General features: G+C 32.0%; 1 protein-coding gene across 1 annotated transcript in view; it reads right to left on the reverse strand.

Annotated features, from left to right (window-relative positions):
• Nucleotides 1-23,030, reverse strand: part of LOC129963438 (teneurin-m-like) — a 618,667-nt gene that overhangs the window by 9,499 nt on the left and 586,138 nt on the right. The window contains exons 25-32 of the mRNA XM_056077801.1: nt 21,641-21,977; nt 17,490-17,755; nt 15,824-16,132; nt 11,824-12,203; nt 10,133-10,600; nt 8,053-8,550; nt 6,048-6,307; nt 3,831-4,026 (exon numbers count right to left, since the gene is read on the reverse strand). Coding sequence (XP_055933776.1) covers nt 3,831-4,026; nt 6,048-6,307; nt 8,053-8,550; nt 10,133-10,600; nt 11,824-12,203; nt 15,824-16,132; nt 17,490-17,755; nt 21,641-21,977 — 2,714 coding nt within the window. The remainder of the gene's footprint in view (nt 1-3,830; nt 4,027-6,047; nt 6,308-8,052; nt 8,551-10,132; nt 10,601-11,823; nt 12,204-15,823; nt 16,133-17,489; nt 17,756-21,640; nt 21,978-23,030) is intronic.

A 23,030-nucleotide genomic window follows, 5' to 3' on the forward strand; every position in this document is an offset into this window, starting at 1 on the left:
AGAATGTGCACCTCGGAGCGCTGTTTTTTTGAAAAAAATTAATTAAAATTTTTATTAACTAAAAATTAAGTGAAATTTTCTCGTCTTTCCAAGATTACAACATAAAAATGGTTTTTGCTTCATCTTAAAGCTCAAAAAGTTATCTTTTCGAATCTGTTAAAAAATTTAGAAAGCATTACTCCTGGCAAATCAGTAAGTATCCAAAGGCAGCTAATTTTAAATTTCTCTTTTTTTATTTTATGAGTTTATATTTTTGACTAATTTTCAAAACACTTCATAAAATGTAAAATTTTTTCTTAAATAAGCAAATTAAATTACTAAAAAAAAAAAAAAAAAAAAAAAAACCTGCGTTTGGAGTTATACATAATTTTTACTTTTATAATTTATACTTAGTAGAATTTTAGCAGAATTTTTTTCGTAAATTTTTTTTATTTCTTTCCTTTCATATGATTTAGAGGTTTTTTTAATGATATAAACACACTTATTAAGGACTGTCAAACCGAATTCTTCTCTTCTTAATTTTTAGTAAACTCAGTTACTATGCTAATGAGAAAAGTAACAAATAAATAAATATTACTTTGTTAATTATTGAATAACTGCTATGAAATTGTAAGTTCAATAGAAAGTGAAAAATACAAACTGAAGTTATTGTGCATCTAAATACATTTTTCCTTCTTAACTAATACGAGCACAAGAACAACAATAAAAAACAATAAATAATTAATTATACATTTTCGCCATAATTAAGGAAAGATGACCTACTTTTAAACTATATTATCTGGTCCTGAAAGGGTTCCAACCATTGAGTTCTTAGACAATATCGTCTGTAATAGTTCATTTAGGTTTATTGGTCCTTAAACCATAAATCTAACTTAATTGCAGTAACATTAATTGATATTCAGCAATTTAAAAGTATAATTCTGGACCTTTCTTTCACATTATAAAACAGCTGTTATTGAATAAAACTGTTAAGAATGAAGGAATTGATTTATATTTTTTTGACTGAAAAGCACTAATTTATAGAGATTAAGCTAAAAGGAAACTTCGGAGAGAAAGAATGTATTATTTTCGATGTTATATTGTTACTGCTTTTCTTTTTTTGCTTAAGTGTAATTTTTAAAAAAGCACATCGAAATTTTTAAAAATCCCTCATATTTTGACTACCCGGAATTTGGGAGTGGGGGGGGGTCGCATTGAGATACACGTATGATATTATGAGAATACAAGTATGAGAAGCGGCATATTTTCTAAACTCGAATTCAATTTCCTTCTCTGTTGGGTCCCTAAATAACGAGTAAACCTACCGTTCTGATTTCGCCAAGTTGTGCCTTTATTCGTTAATAGTCTAGAACTATCTAGATGCAAGACCGACATATGGAGGACTAAAGTTTGCTTGCCGGTTTGCTTTCACTGTGATCAACCAATGTTTATCGGCTTTTCCAAGAAAGTAGCCTACATTTCCAAGATTAACAGTGACAGTTTGAAGCCGACATCGAAGAAAATGGTAGCTCAAGTCGCCCGTTTCGAAATATCAAGAGCGAAGTTTTTTTTTTTTTTTTTTTTTTTTTTCCTTTTCTCAAAAAAGATTGCGTTTGTCATATAGATGCTCAAGTCGCTAGTTTAGAGAAATATGGGAAAAGTAAGTAAAGTATCCTTCAATGAAAGTAAGGTTGGTGAAGATGAAAATCTTCTGATATTGGTAGTCACCAAATTGGTGGAAAACAAAATGACAGTAACAATGTATGATTAACATTAGGTAATTAATTGATTGATTGACGCTTCATACTCAATTACTTCGGAGGAATTTCGTTGGAGCGTACATGGGAAGGCTTAGCCAGTAGTTAAGCCAAGCTTAATTCTGAAAATAGCAGATAGTAAATTTTTTAATTTAATAGGGGTCTGCACAATGAGAACGGTGATTGGAAACCAGCTACTTGAATTTATAGGGTTGCAACAACGTAGTTCTAATATGATTCTAAGTTAGGATTTAAAAAAAATATATCACAAGCTATAATTGCCTGCTTGTTTCGAGTAACTACTGGAAGATATATAAACATTATCAACCATGGAGGAATTTCAGCAAATTAATAAACGTATAAATTATAATAAGAAGAGTAGTTGACACTATCTAGTAAAAATGCGAAAGGGAATGACCTAATGGTTCAATGTACCATTTTATCTTCCTTTTGGATACGAAAAGGAAAATATGCTGAATATAATGCTTCCATCTGAGCTAGAATGTGAAATAGACTATACTTGCCATCTTCTTTGCTGAGCAGTTGAAGCTTGGCAAATTGCTCATCTTTGCAAAAATGCTCTATAGGAGAAAGGTAGAGTGAACCATGATGCAAATGTTTTATGCTCAAGTGATTTTGTACGGGTTTATAATGAAATAATTTGGATTCATTAAAAGTATATGGAAACTTTCAGTTGTAACGTACGAAGCTGAAAATTCTTGGCTACCAGATGGAAAACAAATAATGGAATTAACGAATTACGACTGAAACCTTACTACAATCCTTTTTGTCAAGTAGACGAGAATCCAACTGAAGACACTAGTGACAATAAGTTTTAGTTTAGTTATATTAACGTCCCGTTGTAAAGCAACACTAGGGCTATTTTGGGACGGACCTGGTCATTTTGAACCGCGGTCAGATGACGAGGACGACACCTGAGCTGGCACCCCCCTCTCTACGCCACACTACATCAGCGGGAGGACGTTTGGCATGACGGATTTAACGTGCAACAGACCCCCTTACACGACGGTTCTTCGGTGAAATCGGGTCTCGAATCTGAAGTGACAATAAGAAAAAAGTGCGTAAAACAGTTAGGGGTCTGTTTTCAGAATATGTTTCTATCAACACTCAATTCTATCATTCTGGAATTCAAGAACCTAACTTCATGATCTAAAGATCAAAATATGTCTCTACACTTACACTCCTAAACGACAGAATGCTGTTCTAGTAAGGAAAAAATAATGTCACATAAAAAAACAACCCTCCACCTACTTTGAAGCTGTGAAATTAGTTGCACATTTATCGATGCTTTCTGCTTATTTATTTTGAAAATAATTTAAGCTATTAAAGATTCAATAGTACCGTTGTGTAAATATCTATTTTAGAAAGTTTCAGAAACTTCCTAATAATTTAATTCCTTAAATATATTTAATTATGATATCTACGTTAAGAGCCATATGGAGAGAGTTTTTGCTTTCTCTTTACTTTACTTTTTAAAATAAATTATTTTCAGATCGATTTTTTTTTCTGCGACGTTATTATTGAATGTAATTTTCCTGATTTTTAAGAGTTTATAAAATTTCATTTTAATTGCAATTACAGTATTGTAAGCCTTTTTATTATTTTTTTCTGAACAAGACGACTTTAAATCAATAAACGAAATAGTTTAAGATACTGCCAACTTGAATGGCAATATGCATAATAAATAATCTTTTTATGCATGAGTTTATTTAATTTTAATAGTCTTCTAGCTGTGAAACAGTTATTCTTTTTCGCTTTTAACCATTTCATTTGTCAATGCTACCATAAGTTTATAGATTCAGTCTGTAAATTTAAAACAACCACAATAACTGCCATAAATACACCGAAGTCAATGTTGAATCTTCTCAAGAAAACCTCTTGAGTTTTGTTTCAAGCAAAGTAAACCGTTGTTGTTCTATAAATAGAATATAAAAGTTAGCGCGGGCGCTCACGTCTTGAATTATTGAGTGCAACGAAATCTCGGGGAAGAAGAGATAAAAAATGGCGACCCGGAAATGTCGACAACGGGAAGAGAGGATATAAGATTAATGTGGCATCTCGAAAAGAACTCACTTGGCAGTGGACAAGGGAGCGGCACTGAGCCCAGCAAAGTGCTTCGTAACGACTTCCGCTGCGCAGCTTAGTCCAGAAATGACCGGAAGGCTCTGTCTCATGGCTACTCGGCTGGGCAGGGCGTTGCGGCGGGAGAATGGGCTGTTCAGATAGTAGTCCATGTTGTAACCGAAAGAGGACAGCCATTTTGGTAGACCTGGAACAAGATTCACATCAAAACCAAAATTAGATTTCCAGCGAGTGAAAGGAAGTTATTGCTATTAGTCCAAAAATGTTAGTATTGGCCATTATTATTGTTGGGAATTTGAGTTATTTTCGACAAATAAAAATAATCAGTTTGTTGAAAGTAGACTGGGAAAAGATGATACAAAAGACAATTCAAATCAAGACCAAAATTAGATTTGGGCCAGGTTGAATCTAGTAGTTTGCGCTTCCATTATTTTTGAAAATAATTAATTGCTGAGAAATTTTATTTGTTACTTTCATCAGTCCCTTCTTGAGACGTATTCGCAGTTAGGTTCATTTTTACGCAAATGTGTTTTATTACTATGTTTTTAGATTTACTTTTTTTCTAGCTAGTTATTGCGTAGTTGTTTCTTATGCTTATTTTATGCTACATGTTGTAAATTGTTTCATTTAATACATCAGAACAAAAATTCAGATATGAAAATAATTGATACCAATTGGCTTGTGCAAAACTTATGCGCAACTCCTCCACCCCGCTCTCCCGAAGAAAAAAAAGTAGTCTTTTGTAGTGGGTTGAAATTAAATGCTCAGTGAATTATTTACACAAAATAATAGCAAAGACAGTTTATTGGTATGTACGTTTTTACAATTTAGCATTTTCTTTTAGCCTATAATAATCTTAAATATTTTGTCTTTATCGATAATGGATGGAAAAATGATGATAATTAAACGATTCTTGAAAAGGTTACATAAGTTAGTGATTAAATTGTAGCTTTATTAATTAGCAAGGGGAAAAATATGCGAGAGAGGGGAGCTTCTGAGATGACAATCACATTTACAAAAATGAAAATTGAAAACTTTTTCATAGTAAATAATAGATTTTATTTTTAATATTTATTTTAATAAAAAAGATTTTATTATTAATACTCATTTTAAAACTTTTTCATAGTAATATATCATTTTATTAAAAATACTCATTTTAAAACTTTTTCATAGTAATATATCATTTTATTAAAAATACTCATTTTAATACTAATTTTAATAAAATGAGGTCATCAAATGTGAGCACTACGCTCATGAACATGATTATTTAATGTTTTTTGTGATTCAACCGCTACATAGGAAGATTTTTTTCTTTTTACTTTCTCGCAAGTGAAACATGCAAAGAGAAAATATTTTAATCGTCGAAAAATTGAAACTTGAGATTTTGACGAATCTCCATATTTTAGATCTCTACAATTATCTATCTGTGAACTGGATGACTCAAAAATTCTTTGAGCTGGACAGATGAATATTGTAGATTGTAGTTGAATATTGTAGATACAGATGAATACTGTAGATCTTCCACCATATTTGTAGATTTTTCTCAAGATTTGGACGAAATACATTCAGCTGTCCAAATTTAAGTTAGCAAGATAACTTCGAAAAGAAAGGAGCTAGATGAATAGAATTTGGTACATACGTGTGCATCTAAGATGTAAATCCTTATCAAATTTTGAGCCAAATTCGTCAAGAGTTGACTTTTTTTTTTTTTGTTCTGTACATTAAAGAGTATGTAAACACGATACATCAAAAAACGCAATGACTTAATTACATGAAATATTATATCTGATTTTTTTTTTTTTTTTTTTGTAACTACAGTTGTAGTTCTATGTCGAATTTTGGTTTTAATCAGTCGGAAAGAAAAAGTATCCAAAATACATATTTGATTTTTTGCTATGTGTATATTAATTGTATCTAAGCGATTAACTGCCAAAATTTTTTTAAACCAAATATCAAATGCTATTAGGCTGTTTTGTAATTGTTACTCGCCAATAATATGAGGTTACTAATGCACAAGTACATTTATTAAAGAGCTTACGAGAAAGTTTCTAGAAGACCAATCCTGTTGCTTCTAAGTTAATTTTCACCGCTTGTTTTTGAAATTTTGTATCCGAACATCATATTTTTGTATTTGAAATCCGTACTTGAACTTTAAATCACTTAACATGGAAAATTATTGCTTAGACAATAATTCTGGTTCGAACTTACCCATCATTAAATCTTCATCCACTGTGCCTGGACTCAGAGGATCGTTATTCTTAAACCTGTACATATGAATATTGTAGGGAGCATGAAGAACCCTGGCAATCTCTTCCCATCTTGGTGAAAGCCACGAAGCCACTTCAGGCTGGTATGCTCTCCCTTCGAAGAATATGAGACCTGTGAAAGGATCCCGTATTCCGCCCCAGTAATCAATGTATAGCAAGAATTCCGGATTAGAATCTGATATTGTTTCACCAAAAGGAGACCTGTGGAGAATAATAACAATTAAAACATGGAAAACTATGTCTAACAAGCATCATACAGTAATGAGTTTTAAAGCCATTAAAAAAAAGAAAACTATTGAATTGTTTATTGAAAATATTTAATGGCGGCATTCCCTCCGCCCGAAGCTATGTCATGTGAACTGTTGAAAAATAGTAATATTCTTATGAAGGGTCTATCTAATATTGCTAGAAAGCACTTTAGTTGTGATTAATGTTTACACCACTTTTTCCTATTTGTTTCTGCAGAACTCGTCTTGTTATCATGTCGTAAATAATTTCTTTTTTACATTTTTTCTTTGATTAATGAAATATAAACGTCATCTATTAAGTTAATTTTGCATGTAGTGAATGAATAATATCCTTTATTGGTAGCTTTAAAAGAAATTTGAGCCGGCGTCCTGGCCTAGGGGTAGCGCGTCTTCCCCATGATCTAGGCGTTCCGGGTTCGAGTCCTGGTTCGGGCATGGTTGTTCTCTTCCTTGTGTTCTCTCTGTGAGGTGCGTGAATGAACCCCCCCCCCCTGTAAAAAGGGGTTGTGCAAGCGAGTGTGTGTGTGCTATCTTCATTTGAGCTAGAAGTCAGACTTCTGCCCTCGGGTGCTCAGGGGTCTTCACCCTCAGAAGCCACTGCGCAAAAATTTGGCTTAAAATAGTCACACCACCAAAATAATAATAATAAATAAATAAATAAATTTGAGATGAAAAAAAAATCTATGAATCCAAACCATCAATGTATATAAGTTAAACAATGATATATTATGACATTTTTTTTTTATCAAGATAAGTGGAGAAAAATTTAGCACCAGTTAAAAGTTACTGAAAATTTAACTTGTGAGATAATGAAAAGTTACATGCTACAGTTTTATTGATGGCAAAGTATGCGTTTCTACGGGTTTCAAAGTTTATACGCGTTTCTCTTTCAAATATTTTATAAGTTCCATAAAAACTAGACGCTGTTCATTTGAATAGAATTTCAATGCATAATATTGATAACTGAATTTAAAATTAAATTTTATTCTTATGTATCTAATTACATTCAAATTCATTGACATCACATTCAAAGCTATTTGAATGAGCGGAATGATGATTGTACATAACTTTTCCCTGTACTGCCAACCTAATATATTACTTTCCATGGTAAGTAACATTTGAAATAAATGAAAGATATTAATATATTCCTGCAAAAGCAATAATTACAAAAAATTACATTTTTGCTTGATTCGGGAAACTGATACTAATTGCTTTTGCTACCAAAACAAATAATCCGCTCTTCCTTCTTTGCGTAAAGTTATGATTGGTGAAAATATATTAGCTGTTATAAATACGTTCAGTAAAAGTGTGAAGAATCTTAAATCAATAAAAATTTTAGCGAAGTAATTATTAAAATTAATGTAATGGAATGGCCGGCGTCCTGGCATAGGGGTAGCGCGTCTTCCTCGTAATCTGGGCGTCCCGGGTTCGAGTCCCGGTTCGGGCATGGTTGTTCTTCATCTGTGTTCTATCTGTGAGGTGTGTGAATGTGCCCCCCTGTAAAAAGGGGTTGTGCAAGCGAATGTGTGTGTGTCATCTTCATATGAGCTAGAAGTCAGACTTCTGCCCTCGGGTACTCAGGGGTCTTTACCCTCAGAAGCTACTACACCCCCTTTCTGTGGTAACGCGGACACATCATCATCAATGTAATGGAATTTACTATTTGAAACTTATCTTATTTTAATATTAATTGCTTACCTGACAATCTTCTTGACTACTTTCCCATTGGAATCGAACACAACCACTGGAGAGCCCAAATGATCACTTGCAACAAAATATTTATTAGCAGAAGAGTCTTCCACGTAAATAAGATGTCCATTAGTATCGTAAAACAACGATAAAGTAAGTTTCAAACTTTTCAGATAAACATGGGTCACTTGCTTTGTGTCCTTCGGATTGGTGTATAGGAATTGTGTGACGTTGGTGTCGCCATTCTTCCATGCTATCAGTCTATCCAAAACGTCATAGACATATGTAACATCATAATGCCCTGGCAGAATTGCATTCAGAAGCTGAGATTTAGCATTGAAAGTGAACTTCTCTGGTCCTCTTGATATAATGAAGCCTCGGGAATCTATGATGTAAGGCATGTTCGTATCGTAGCTTATCAAGCGATCGCCTTCATCGTATTTTAAGGTAATTTGACGGTCGCCGTTCCATATAGAGTTCATATTGCCATTGACATCATAAAGATATCTGTGAACCAAAAGATATATTAGTCTTTCTTTAGAATGAATATTGAAAATAATTGTATTCTTAAAGTGTAGAATATTATGCTTTCGGCTTTTATTTTGTTTAAAAAAGGGTTCAAAGTAAAAATGTTATGACATTTTTCATACTTTTATTTTTAAAATCTGAAAGCACGGTTTGTTATTTTTTTTTTTTTTTGACATTTTAATCAGAATAGAGAAAATGGCATGTTTACACATTTTTTTTTTTTTTGCTGACAAAATATTTTTGTTTTATGATACTATTTAATAACATATTTAAGATAATATAAATAAAATTATTAAATATATTATTTTAGTTTCTGTAAAAAAAAAAAGGAATATATTTATAGGAAAGTTGATTTAAAAGACATAAGAGTAGGAATGGTACTTAGGATTTTAACAGTGGAAAGAAATATAATGACTTATGTTTAACGAGGAGATGGAATATAAATGTTAGAAAAATCTTAAAATTTCGCATTTTAATACGAAAAACGCATTACAAGGAATAGATATCGCTAATTTCTTATGCCTTATGCAATTTTAATAACTACGGCTGCAAGTAATATAATTTATATTAATAAAAACACTCTTAATAAAATGTAATGATTAGTAAAATTTTTAAAAATAATTCTTCTCATTCTCATTTTCGGTTTTATAATAAAGATCTAAATATAAATGTATATCTGTTATGAATTAGTTAAATTTTAAATCAATTTTTCGAAATTTAAAAACGTTTATTGGGATCATATAGAAATAAGAAAAATCAAAAGTATTTGAGAATTTTTAAAAAAAATGCAAAATGTCAACGGAAACTTGAATAATTGAATTTGCAATAATATCAATAGTTTTAAAAGATATATACACGGTATTCATAAATGAATACGCCAACTTTTCACTGTCATTAAAAAAAAAGTAAAACAAAGTAGAATCTCGTTGTTCATCGGGAATCAAAATTAACGGTTGAAAGTTTAAATTTAACACTGCTATAAATGTTCAGTGTGCCGGCGTCCTGGCATAGGGGTAGCGCATCTTCCCCGTGATCTGGGCGTCCTGGGTTGAGTCACGGTTTGGGCATGGTTGTTCTTCCGTCCCGGGTTCTATCTGTGAATGTGCCCTCCTTTAAAAAGGGGTTGTGCAAACAAAGACGTACTCTTGGCCCTAGTTGGCGCTACTATAAAAAACAAGAGACGCTCCCTCACCGGCTTAAAATCGCTGTCTTCGCAACAGCGGACTTGTCCATGGCAAGTGCCATAAGAAACAACAACAACATGTTCAGTGTGAGTACACTTCCAGAAATACGTACGATATCGAGGCCGTACAAAACTCGTGCCACAACTTTTTTATCATAACTGAGGCAATTTTTTGAAAGGATGTTATTTATTATTTATGGACGGGTACATATTAAACAATTATAACTATGTTGAATTTAAGCGTTCAGCTGCTATCTTTGATTTCCGATAAACAAAAAGGTCCAAGTTGAAATATCTTTTTATTTATACCCTATATAGAAATTTAACAAACATTTTTTAAAAATTTGATAAACCAGTTTTATTTTTAAAGTAACATACCTATATCGTCTCCTACCAGAAACCTCGGATAAATATCCGTCCTGTGTATATGAATATTCAGTGGTTTCTGTGGCTGTGTCCTGGTCAGTCTTTGACTGTGTCTGCTTCACTCTGCCTCTGTTATCGTAATGTATTGACAGGGAATAAACTTCCCTATTCCACAAGGTGACTGCCAGCAGGGAGATGAATCCGTACGAATCATGCCCAATGGTTTTGCTGAAGTGCCGCTGCTCGTCTTGTATAAACACGTTATGAACCTTGGGCCGGTGAACGAGGAACTGTTGTACCTGTTCCAGAGATCCAGATTGTCCAGTGTACCGATATCGGGAATCGGTGAGAACTTTTCCAGCTGTTTCCACCTCGACCACTGTGACCTGACCTTCGTATCTGTATCGGTATTTGAAGCTGCTGAAATGGCTGTCTAGTGAGAAGCGTATGCGTTCCTCTCGAACCAGAATTCCTTGGTACCTGAAAGAATATTGGTATTTTGAAATTAAAAGAACTAATTTAGGATTTAAATGGGAGGGGAACTTAAAACAGCAAAATAAATTTTAATTAAAATGTGAATTGTAATCAACATGCTAAGCATCGTGGTCACCGGTGACTGATCATGTATGTATCGTTCAAGTCACAGTAGTCACTATTGATTAACAATATAATTTTGAGCTCAGGCTGCCTTTGTCATTGTTGACTAACGATATGCTTATAAGAATTGTATTATTTTAATAAATTTTAATCCGAAGATCACAAATTAATGCAACTAACTCATGAATCTTATCGCAACTTTGCATAGATCTCTGGTTATCGGCATGTCAAAGAAATCGGATATCGTGAGTTGGATAGAAATGCCACCAATAAATGGGCACAATGGTTTCTGATAGGGCAGGTAAAGTGAACATAGCCATTTCAGATTTTTGTATTTCTTGAACATCAATTGCTGCTTTCAATAATAAGAACAGCGATTACTTTAGCGACTAAAAGAATTAATTTTTGGTTTCATATATTCTTCGGTAATAAAAATTTAGCTCATATGTTAGATCTCCATTTAAGTTTCTGTTTTTTTTGTTGTTAATTTGCATATTATATTCTTATATTTCATATTTATTTTAATACCGGTTTCCTGCTTACATTATAATCAGATAGACTAAAATGTGTTCTTATTGAAGCAAATCTAATCTAGATAATATTAATTTCTTTTTACATTTCTAAATATATTGATTTAATTTTACTTTAAGATGATTGACTTTCTCTTTAATTATTTAGTATAAATTTTTGATTTTTTACATTTTATTCTAAAAAAATTATATTATAAAAATAAATATAAATTTATATTTTATGCTTAAAAATTATACCATCCTGCTAGTTCGTATTATAGGAATTAAACAATAAATGTTCTTTTGGACTTAAATTTAGATTTGATTTGATGCAGATTTAAAATTACTTCTCAATTTTTACATCCTATTTTTAACCGTTTATTATTGTTTAATGTAAAATTGAAAAAAGCTTCCACAAATGGCATTCGATTTTTTGTTCAGGTAATAGCCAAAGGCCGAGGGATAACATACATTTTGTATACGTAAAAAGTTGAAAGGAGGTCCAAGATTTTACTAACGAAACATCCATATTAAATGATAAAGATGCATATTTTAATGACAATGAAATTGAATCATTTTGCAGAAAAAACATCTCACCTGAACTCGCTTTTGACTTCCATGTCCGGAGTGAGTTTTGTCCAAGACTTGATCAAAGTCTTGTGATCTAGGTATGAAAATTCAGTGCGTTCCGTTCCACAATACTCTGCTTTAATTCTTCCACCGGAATCGTAAACATATACCACTCTTCCAGTATGATCGGGATACATCTTAGCCAATAGCTGGCCATGGTCGTTGAAATGCATGACAAAAGGCGATTTGGATCCTGGACTGAGATAGAGCAGCTTGTAGAAGCCCAAAGAAGTTTGCATGGCCACTTCGTGTTTATGACCGTTGGGAGTAATAATGGTATGCAGACCCCCGGCTGTGTGGTATTGGAGGAGGTATCGGCTGCCACTGGGGAGTATAAGTTCGCTGGGCTAGAATTGAAACATTTTAAATTTTTAATAAAGGCAATTAACTATATGTCATGAAATGTATAAGTAAAAAAATGAAAATTCTTATGTATAATGAGAACTGATTGATTTATGTATATACAGTACACTCCCAAATATCCGGATCTCGATTATCCGCCCCAATTTTCTTTCATCGTAATTAAATAATGGAGGCAAAGCGTTGCATTGGCAACATTTCCAAGATATTGGAAGCGGGCTTCTGCTACGATCTTCCTACGTGCCATGCGCAAAATACAAAAGTTGTGTCAGGAAAAGAGCAGCGTTCTGCTCGTTGTTCATATTTTCATTAGTGTGTAACGGACCTCAGTTTTTTGCCCCTGCATAATACGTAAAGTATTCAAAAACTAAAAATTGTAAGTTTTGACTCTTATCTTATGGTTACCTTTTCACATCTGTTATCATTTATCAGTGAAAAATAAAATCAAATTGAGTTAGTTTTCTTAAGTATTAGGCCAGACCCCTGGGGGGGGCAACTCGAAATGAGGATGAGATGCTTCCTTCATGGTGGTTGGATCTCGCCACCCTGGAGGGTACACTAATAGGTGGGGGATCTGACTCCTCCCATCGATGACGAGCCGTACTTCCTTCGGGGAGGGTTGTACCGTGGCGCTTGACGGCCCTTAGGACTCAACCACATTTCCCGCCAATGTTGCTGTTGCGGCGGTCCGGTCATTCAGTTTTATGGTTTAAATCCGTGTGCCTTCGTGGCGGGTCGAAGAGTTAGATGGTTGACTTAAGTATTAGGCCTACGATTTACGTTAATGTTTGGTTTAAGTTCCCTGCATTTAAGTTAGGCATTACAGAATTATATTAAAATGTAAACAGTTCATATCCTTTAACATACTTTTTCTCTACAAGCTACAGCACAGGCGACATCGCCAAGGCATTGGATCGGGTGTCTGCTACGATTCTCTTCCTTGCCATGTACAAAATATAAACTGTGACAGGAAAAGAGCAGCGTTCTATTCGCTGTTCATTATTTTATCAGTGTGCAACGCACCTCAATTGTTGCCGCTGTTCCAGATTATAACTGCACAGTATGTACAGGATTCGAAAATGGTTCTTTGAGTACGTTTAATGTTTTTTTTAAGTATACCACAGTGAAGTGTACAGAATCCATGCTAAGATGTGAACAGTTTATGTCCTTTAACTTACTTTTTCTCTAATAAATATTTGAAACGTGTAGTGCAGTATATAAACTGCCAGAACAGAGCCTTCTATTTTAACTCAACACGTTACCGGCAACTGCTTCTATGATTCACATTCTACATGGCTTGAGATAAAAGGAGGACTTCGTACTTAATAAGAAGCAAGAAAATAAGTATTATAACAGTGAGTTTTGGTGTAAAAACTTTGCCTTTCGTAGGGAAAGAAATGAGTTCATTGAACTCCGGCCTATCCGGCTTTTTTGTTATCCGGTTTGTCTTCCGCCACATTTGCCGGATACTCGGGAGTGTACTGCATATTAAAAGTTTTTAACTTAAATTAGATTTCAAATATCTAAGAGTATGTGTTGATTTTTAAGAAAATGAATTTTAGTCAGTAACAACTTTTTTTGATGATATGTATAAAGTCTCCAGCTGCTAAATTATTGTATTAAGCATATTAAGAGTTATTTTAGATTCTTAGAAATAACTTTTGGAAGTACACAATTGCTTTTTAGTAGTACATGTGAGGCCTATAGGGTAAATAGAAAAGTTTACTATGCATAGTTATGCAACGAAACATGAGGAATACATATGATTACAAAATAGCGAAGTACACAAAGTTCTATGTGACTTTTTTTTATTACTCTGTAGATATTTCGTCGATATATCAATTCTTGTCGTATGCTTGCGAGCAAACTTCTGTCAGTCAAATGAAATGCAATAACTTACTTTTCAGGCATTTTCCTGGCATTCTTGAAGGGAAATTTCATTGCACTTCTACAACGAAATAACCTTTTTTGAAATCGCTGAACAAGCTTTTATATTTTTAGTTCCGTTCTATTATATGTCTTCATCATTTTAGGAATACAGGAAGAATGGCGCATAACCCGTGAACTACATCTCATTTAAATGTGGAGATAAACACATTGAACTGTTTATCCGCAAGCTTACGGCAAAATCTTACTGATTATTACTAATATGCTAATGAATGTGACCCTCCAATTGATATTTCGTAAATTATTCAGTTATGAAACTGCCTAGTTAATTTAGGCTGACATTGTAGAGTTTAATTACCCATATGAATCATTTGAATTTATCAGTTATGTGGATTTAACAATAATTTTAGTTTGATAGATTCGCTATCTAAACCCATGAAATGAGATTGTTCTCACTAATTATGATTTGCTATGGATATCTTTACTTATAAAAGTAAGCTTTATTCTTTTATGATATATTTATATAGTTGCAATTAGTGATTTTACATGCGAGTATACTCGCAATTGGTATATGAGACTAACTATTTTTAGTTAACCAGCTACAAGATAACATGTAGATAAGCATATTTTATGTGCTTGTGTTGAACGTATAGGTATTTTTATATTTTATCTTTAATCTTTTCCTACTCGTATTTAATCTTTTGCATTTCTTTAACTGTCTAGAAGTTGCATGTATTTTCGAATACAGTAATTGCCTTCGATAGAATAACTAACTCTGTCATAACGAAAACTCTGTCATAACAAATTCGGAACTCTTTTATTTGCACTAATAATTGATATTTTGAGATAATGAAAAATCTATAATTTACAATCAAAATAATAAATAGCGATTATTTTCATTTAACTTTTGAAAATTGAACTTAAAAACCAGCGGGGATGTTTTCTCTTTTACTTTTTACATGTTTATCTAATATGATGCATTTTGTTTTCATAGTGTAATGGGGAAATTGAGACTGTATTTAAGGCCTCTTCATTTGGCTTGATAGGCTTCAAAATTTGATCCTAGTCTATAATTTTGATGTCGTTAAATATGTAGAATTTTATCTATTAATTTATAGTGGGTACTTTTCGTTAGCCGGGCGCAAGCGAAAAATCGCCAAATAATGTAGAATTCTGCCAAAATTCTTGCGCCGAATTCACGTTTGGTTTACAATTGGCGACATTTGGGCCCTACTAACGGAAAAGTACCTTATAGAGTATTTGAATAATAGCATTCATATACCCTATATTCATCGTTCAAGATTATGAATATCGATTGTCAGCTAACGCGTGCAGCGATTCAGTTGAAGGTTTGACACATATCCATCATTAATATAATAAAACCACAAACGACGTTTCATTCATCTGGATTGTACTTTTGAAAAGATGTTCACATGCACAAGGATGGGTAGATGAAGGGACAGTTAGGCCAATTTCATTTAAAATATCATATCATTGGAATGTAGTTCAAATTTGGTATAAAGATCACCTACTGAATTTTATTCATTTAAAGCTCTGAAATCTTTGTCAGTTGTTATACTTTCTTTTTGTATATATTTTATGGTAGAAAGTAAAACAGTGTGATTTCGGATCCTTCATCAAGGGTAATGATTTAATCAGTTATGAATGAAATTACAAAACTCACATACTTCATGAAGAGGGAAAATATGTGTTTACTCACCATGTCCACCATCTTTTTATCATATTTGTACATGATGCCATTGCTATCCGAATGTCTCACTTCCACTAATCTACCCTGCATGTCAAAGTCATAGTTTCTGGTGAGATGACCTCTGATCCATTTGGTTAGCCGCCCGAACTGGTCAAACTCTACCCTGACAGGGGTGATATTCTGAGGAGATTGCCATTGCACCGTTCGAGCCATGACATCGTAGGTAGCTGTCACCAAAGGTACTTGGTGGCGGTCGTAGATGATCTCCGAGTTCTGGTCACGGTCGAAGACCACGCTGAAGATCAATTCACCATTCCTCTGAAAGATTTGCAACGATTGTTAAGTCAAGGACAGGAATAGTTTTAGAAAGTAATTTCTATGATGCTAGATTGATTCCTGTTCATGCAAATGTTAAACTGTAAAAGATATATATGAGAAAAGTATTAAATTAATATTTGCAATCTTGGTGCTGTACTTTTATGTTCTCGTCTTTAATAGTCTCCCGTCGCTTATACCTTTTGTTGGTGTGCCCTATTAAGTTTAAGTGATAATTACTATAAGTATTCCCCAAAATATATGCTTTCTCTTGATTTACGCTACTATCCTTCAGGTCTCTTGAAAAGTATAAAAAATTGAATAACATTATGTGTTTCTAAAATCACCATTAAGACTTCATATTCGATCAAAAACAAACAATTTAGAAACAAGACGACGATAAGATAAATCAATCAGCTCAAACTAAACAACACACTACTACTTAGATCACATGTGTTGACATCAATGGAAAATAGACTTTAAAGTTTATATTTTTTATAATTCCCAGATTTTATCTTTTAATTTTAAAATGCAACAGAAGTTTGAAATTCCAACAGTATTACGTCATTGAATAAAATAATAAAAATAATAATAACAGCCAACTTATTTCAGTAATGCCTACAGAAAAATATTGTATAATCGATCATTATGAATGGAGATGTTACATTTTCTTGTATCTTTATTAACAAGCAAGAAAGCAAATTCAGATTGAGCATACTAAATTCAATCATCTTCACTTGTTGTTGAGAGACCAACCACCAATGTGCTCGCAATGTAATTGTCAAATATCAGTTCAACGTGTGATCAGAATGGCATTTGCAATTTTTTCAAATGCATAACATTCCATTATCTTCTTTACTTGATTAACCGCCTCGTGTTCATCTTTTAGCGTCTTTTTCCTTAAATTTTCCAAATTCATTAGATTTTATCTATTTATTTAAATCTTGTTAACATTTTAGAATACTTTTAGACATTTCCCATTTTAGCCTAATTTACATTAATATAGTTTTACCTATAGTTTGGCGTAGCATAGTTAACACGATGGTTCCTACGCCAGAAAAATCCAAACCATCTAATTCAACATGAATTTAAAATCTATAACTTGATTATTGATTCCTGATATATAGCTGCGTCTAATTACGATGGACATATTTGAAACTGTTTCGAAAAACTAATTAAATTTTTTTTTTTCAGTGATCAATTATTTAAGAGCAATAATTTTAACTTCAGCAATAGTTTAGATAGTTTTTCCTGAATAAAATTTTAATTCCTCTACTTCCTTTCGATGCTGTTATCGTGTCTGATAATTCAGATGCCCCGTCATACTATAGAACATATTTTACACAACTAAAATACTTACCTTGAACTTCCTACCAACTCGAGTGATTCTACGGTTACCATTCTTGCCATCAGCATGCACGAAATAATGCCATTCTAGGTACTGCACGTTGTCATCGCTGAATGCCATTCTCATTCTTGATGGAACAGGGAACATCTCACCAGAGACTGGGTTAGAGCTACCCAAGACTGGATTAGGCACAGTCTCGACGTCCAACTTGCTGGAATCTCTTTGGATGATAGACAAGCTGCCATCGGGATGTTGAGTGATTCGTTCCTCTGTCGAACCTGTAAAATTCATAATTATTTATATACATCTGATATTTTGGCTTTTTTTCCTTAGTATATTTTATTAAATTTGATTCATGAAAGTTCCCTGGATTGCGTAAAATTATTTCCGTCACTTTCTATCACTTACTTCTATGAAGAACAAAACATTGCACAATGAGTCATTTAACTATAGGAAAATACTCCATATTTCTTTCCCTCAGGTATATCTGAATAAATATTCATGTTGATGTTCAAGAGATAATTGATTTAATAACGAAATAAATAATCAATAACAAAACAATGAAGATTTAAGGCCTCTAATACTAAATTCTTTTCTCTTCATTTTCAAATGCATATCATTAAGAAATTGCTTTGTGCATCTACCTAATTTATTTTTTCTCTCTAGTGAGTTTGAAATAACGTCTAATTTAATTCTGACTATCGGAAAAATAAACCATTTCAGGATTAAATGATATACTTTTCTGGATATATTAAAATTTTTCTAATTAATATGCGCGATAGAAAATTCATATTATCTTTAAATAGTTTTCCTGGAGGGATAGTCTAAAAATATTTATACAATCAAGGAAGACCATATCATACAATCAAGAAAGTGATTAATTAACATTTTTTATGTATATTTTACATTGTTTAAGATGTTTTAGTTTTCATTTCAGATGAGGGACTTACACATTTTTGTTCCATCCTGGTATTTTCATCAGAATGGAATTTTCATCAATATATTTTCACAGATCTGTCTTTATGCAATTAGTTTTCGACATGCTTAGTATCTCAGTAAAATTAAAAAAAAGCTCAGTAATGTGGCTTATAAAATTCTAAAATTCTTCAAATGCAGTTTTTAGAGATACTTTGAAATTCATTGCAAAACATTGCAAATCGTCCCTTCTTTATTTCTTACATCAGTGGTTGATATTTCACTTTCAAATTCGCAACAAAAGTGCATTAGTTTAAATATTTTGAATTATAAATTATAACGTGAAATTCTGCAGACAAGTGAGAATTTTAATGGAGATTAAATGGGAAAATTTCACTACATCTGTCGTTTCATAGTAAATGCTGAAAAACTGATTAAATGTAAAGAAAAAAAAAATACAGAAATAAATAAGCATAATTTAAAAAACTAGATTTTTTTTTTTTTTGCAATAACATGTTTTAAAGAAAAACATTAAAATTTCAACTAATTTTTGATTAAGTAACACGATTGGAAAATTCTTTCGTACAGACTTCTTTCTATCCCAAAACCACATTTCATATTTGGTTGTTGTCAAATCCTTTTTGAAACATGCTATTTATAAATAGTACACCAGCATAAAAACATAATCATCTTGAATAAAAAAATGTAAGAAAAGGTAAAATATGATCAGTATTTTTTTTTCAATCAAATGAAATAAATATTATACAATCAATGTAGTAATTTTTTAAAAAATTTATTCACGGAAATAGAACAAAAAATAATATAAATTTCGTCGCAAATAGAATTACCAGAAAGCGTTATGATTTGTCCAAAAAAAATTGTATGAGCTTAATTGATTTTTTAAAAACGCATTAAAAGGATTTATTTTGAAAATAAAATTTCTGAACTTAAAACTGAATTAAAAGAAATTATTCTCTGGTGATTGGTTGAGCTTATAAATCACATACATGAAAAATAAAGGGAAAAGAAAGGGGAAAAATAAAAATACTTAGAAATTTAAGATTTGGGTTGTATGGTGATTTTTATTTTACCCCTACAAAAAAAATCATTTAATTTTTAGAAAGGCTTGCTTTTATATTTTGATCCACCTTAAAGAACAACAATTAACATTATCTTTTGATTGTACTTTTGCTATTTTTTTTATTTTACTTTCGCTTTTTTGAATTATCAGGCTTAAGAAATTAATAGATAGAATGTTTGATGAAATAGAATTAATAACAATGACAAAGTTATAGCATATTTAGAATAAACTGTAACATTGTTTTATTTCTAACATACTTCTTTGCATTATATGCACAGAACACTCTAAAAGAGTTGTATAAAATACTAGTAATGTAAAATTTGCATTTTCACCTGTTTTTATAGGCTTTCATAACATTTTACACAGAGTTTCAGCCATTAAATCTATTTTCTGTATAGGAAAAACCGTTTCATCACAAAAACGCCATTTTTTCCTTTGGTCTACGAGTATTTCACAGTCTTTTAAACCGTATTAAAATCCATTTCCTTGCATAATAAATAACATGAAATTTAAAGGAAATTACATAAAATCCATCCAAATAATTTCTCTCTGTAGCTTATTTATTTACAATGAAATGTGTCGAAATATCTGCAATAAAAAAAACCCCAAAAGGAAGAATTTGGAAATGACTTAAATTAAAAAAGGTAAATTCTTTGGAATAGAATTTTAGCAACAACATATGACCATTCATTACCTACTTTCTGGAGCACTTCTTTTTATTTCACTGTTTAGTCCCATCGTAATTAATTACAAACTTTAAATTCTGCATCAAATTTCAGAATTTTTGATACCCAAATATATGATTAAATTAAATCAGAAATTACTTTAAAATTCATTTCGACTATCCATTAGTGGCCTCTTTAATTATCTGGTCAAAAATCATAAATAGCCGTCACTTTTTTGTAAGTAAATAAATGCCTTATATACGTTTTATAATCTAACAAAGAGGTTAAATAAAGTAATAAGTCAAGAAAGTTAAAAAAAAAAAAAATCCGTGAAAGTCAAATCTATATGTCTAATCATTTAGCTAGAGATATATATACACAATACAACTCACCGCGTTAGCAAATTTATTTTTGTCTTACGGATTAAGGAATTGAATTCTAATGGAAAGTAAGAAAATTGTTTTTAATTCCCTTTTTAAGTGATTGGAATACAAGATTTGCAATCATTTGTAAGGTTACTCATTCTTGTATTCTCTAATTTAAAATAAACCTATCCAATCAAGCATGAGTGAACTAAAGGATGAGAGATTCAACAGATTTGTTGTGAAAGGAGTGAAATCCAAACGGTTTAATCATAAAACATGTCTGATGAATGGCATAGAGGGAGTAATTGGTGATAGAAACATAATATGAATTTTAGCCCAGACTGATCATTTAGAGAATAGAAATGGTAAATGGGTTCCTGGGTGCGTTATTATTTGTTCTTCCTCCTATCATATTCAACTCTAACAAAAATTGACAAATGCCTAATAATTTTAACTGTGCATGGTAATTCAAAGTCTGTTGTCCGAGACATCTACGTCTCCTGGATACCATATTTATCATGTCACAATTAAATTGGAAACGTTAATTGGTACTTTATTTAAGGTGTATTTTTCAAATTATCGGATGTACTTTAAGGGTAGATCAGATACAAACAAATAATTTTTACGGTAGAATTTATAATAGAAAACATAAAGGGGAGTTCATTAGGAAGCTGTTTGCCATTGAGTTAAGTAAAAAAAAAAAAAAAAATGGATTTGATAGATAAAATGAGGAACAATGGATTGATGAATTCAAAGAACAAAAAAGTATTACGAGCTTTATATAGCTTTACAAATTTCGGTCGATAATTAAGTTACTATAATAATAAGTACAATGCAGACATTATCATGCTTATCACTAATAAGAAAAATTTATCCACTATCTTTAATGAAAGCAATATTATATTGAACTTGATAAAAACTTTGAATCTGTACCAAGAGAATAATGGTACAATAAGGGCGAATGATCCCCAGGTTATCATTTACTCCCTTTAGCTTTGATATGATTTGCTAACTTTTGACTTCAAATAGTACTTTTGTCCTCTTTTGCTCCTGGGAAAACTATGACCCCTTTACGCACTTTTCCCTATACCGATGTAACACAGTCATTGTATTAAAAAACATGCAACTATAGCTTACCAATCTTCATGGTGACATCCGATCCCTTGATGAGTAGAGACATAGGGTCCCTGTCATCCCGAGTGATGGTAACAGAAGCACCTTTCAGGCTGAGATTGTATTCCAGTCTTATCACCTGCCCCGAAGGAGTGATCGCTTCCGTCAAGCGGCCATACTCGTCGAAGTTGTACAGATAAGATCGCCCAGTCGAATCTTCTTTGGAACGCAGGAGGCCGGTGCTTCCGTGGTAGTCGAAGATGGTTTTGAAGTTGGATGGGGTGGTGAAACTCTGAAGCATCATCATGCGAGATACTTCCAGACGGCATTTACCACCTTGCGTGTTTTCGATGGTGTTCACCTTAAAAAGAAATTGCAGCTTTTATATTAATTTGAAGGAGAAATTTCAAATATTCAAATCAGAATTATACAGAAGAAATCAGAAAAGTGTTTGTCCTCATTTTTTAAGTCATTTTAATATCAGATTGCCCGTTCCTCTTGGAAGCTGATGTAGTCACCCTTATTTTATTCCTTCTTCATTAGTTAAATTAATAATTATTCTTTTTGTCCCTTATTACCAATAGTTATAAAACAAAAGAAGAGAATAAAAATATTCAGGAGATGTGTATTATATATAGGAAGTGAATGAGATCATAATAGTTTAGTAGTAGGTCAGTTCTTTCAACCACTGTGCAAAAGTAAAATAGCTGCTCCTGCATATCTGCTCTGTATAGTCAGAATTTTTTGCAGAGCAAAGTATCTATGAAAGCAATTGTAAGTAATTCTATCTAACTTAAAATTATTTTCAAATGCTTCATCTTACACCAAATAATTAGTTTGTAAACTTCTAAGCGAGTGCAAGACACTTAATGGCCACCGGCATTTAAAAACCATATGCTAAATGGTTTTGTTTTGAAGGGGAGTTCAAATATGTATCGAAAAGTTCACTAGAGTTTTTAAAATTAAATTTTCTAGGTGATTGATTTAACATTCAAGATTCTTTAACGCAGAAGAAAGTCCTTAAATAACAAAACATATGTTGCATATACGCTGATAATAGGAATATAGCTTAGCTTGGTTGAATTTAAACAAATAATTTAAATTCAGTTCCGTTGGAACACTTATCAAAATCAGAGATATGGAATGATATAAATGAATTACACATAAATATTTGGTCTCTTTTTAAATTATTCAAGTTTTCTTTTGATAATAGAATTACCCCCATGGTTGATATTTTATTAAAGACATAAACTTTTAAGTCATATATGATAAATAATTATCACTAGAACTACCAAATATAGACACAGATTCTATCAGAGATCATTTTGACTGGTTCGGTACTTCCATTATTAAATAATTAACTAATAAATAATTAAAAATATATAATTCGAATTTAATTTTATTGGAACAATTA

Source organism: Argiope bruennichi, chromosome 3 (assembly GCF_947563725.1).
Source record: "Argiope bruennichi chromosome 3, qqArgBrue1.1, whole genome shotgun sequence".
Taxonomy (NCBI): domain Eukaryota; kingdom Metazoa; phylum Arthropoda; class Arachnida; order Araneae; family Araneidae; genus Argiope; species Argiope bruennichi.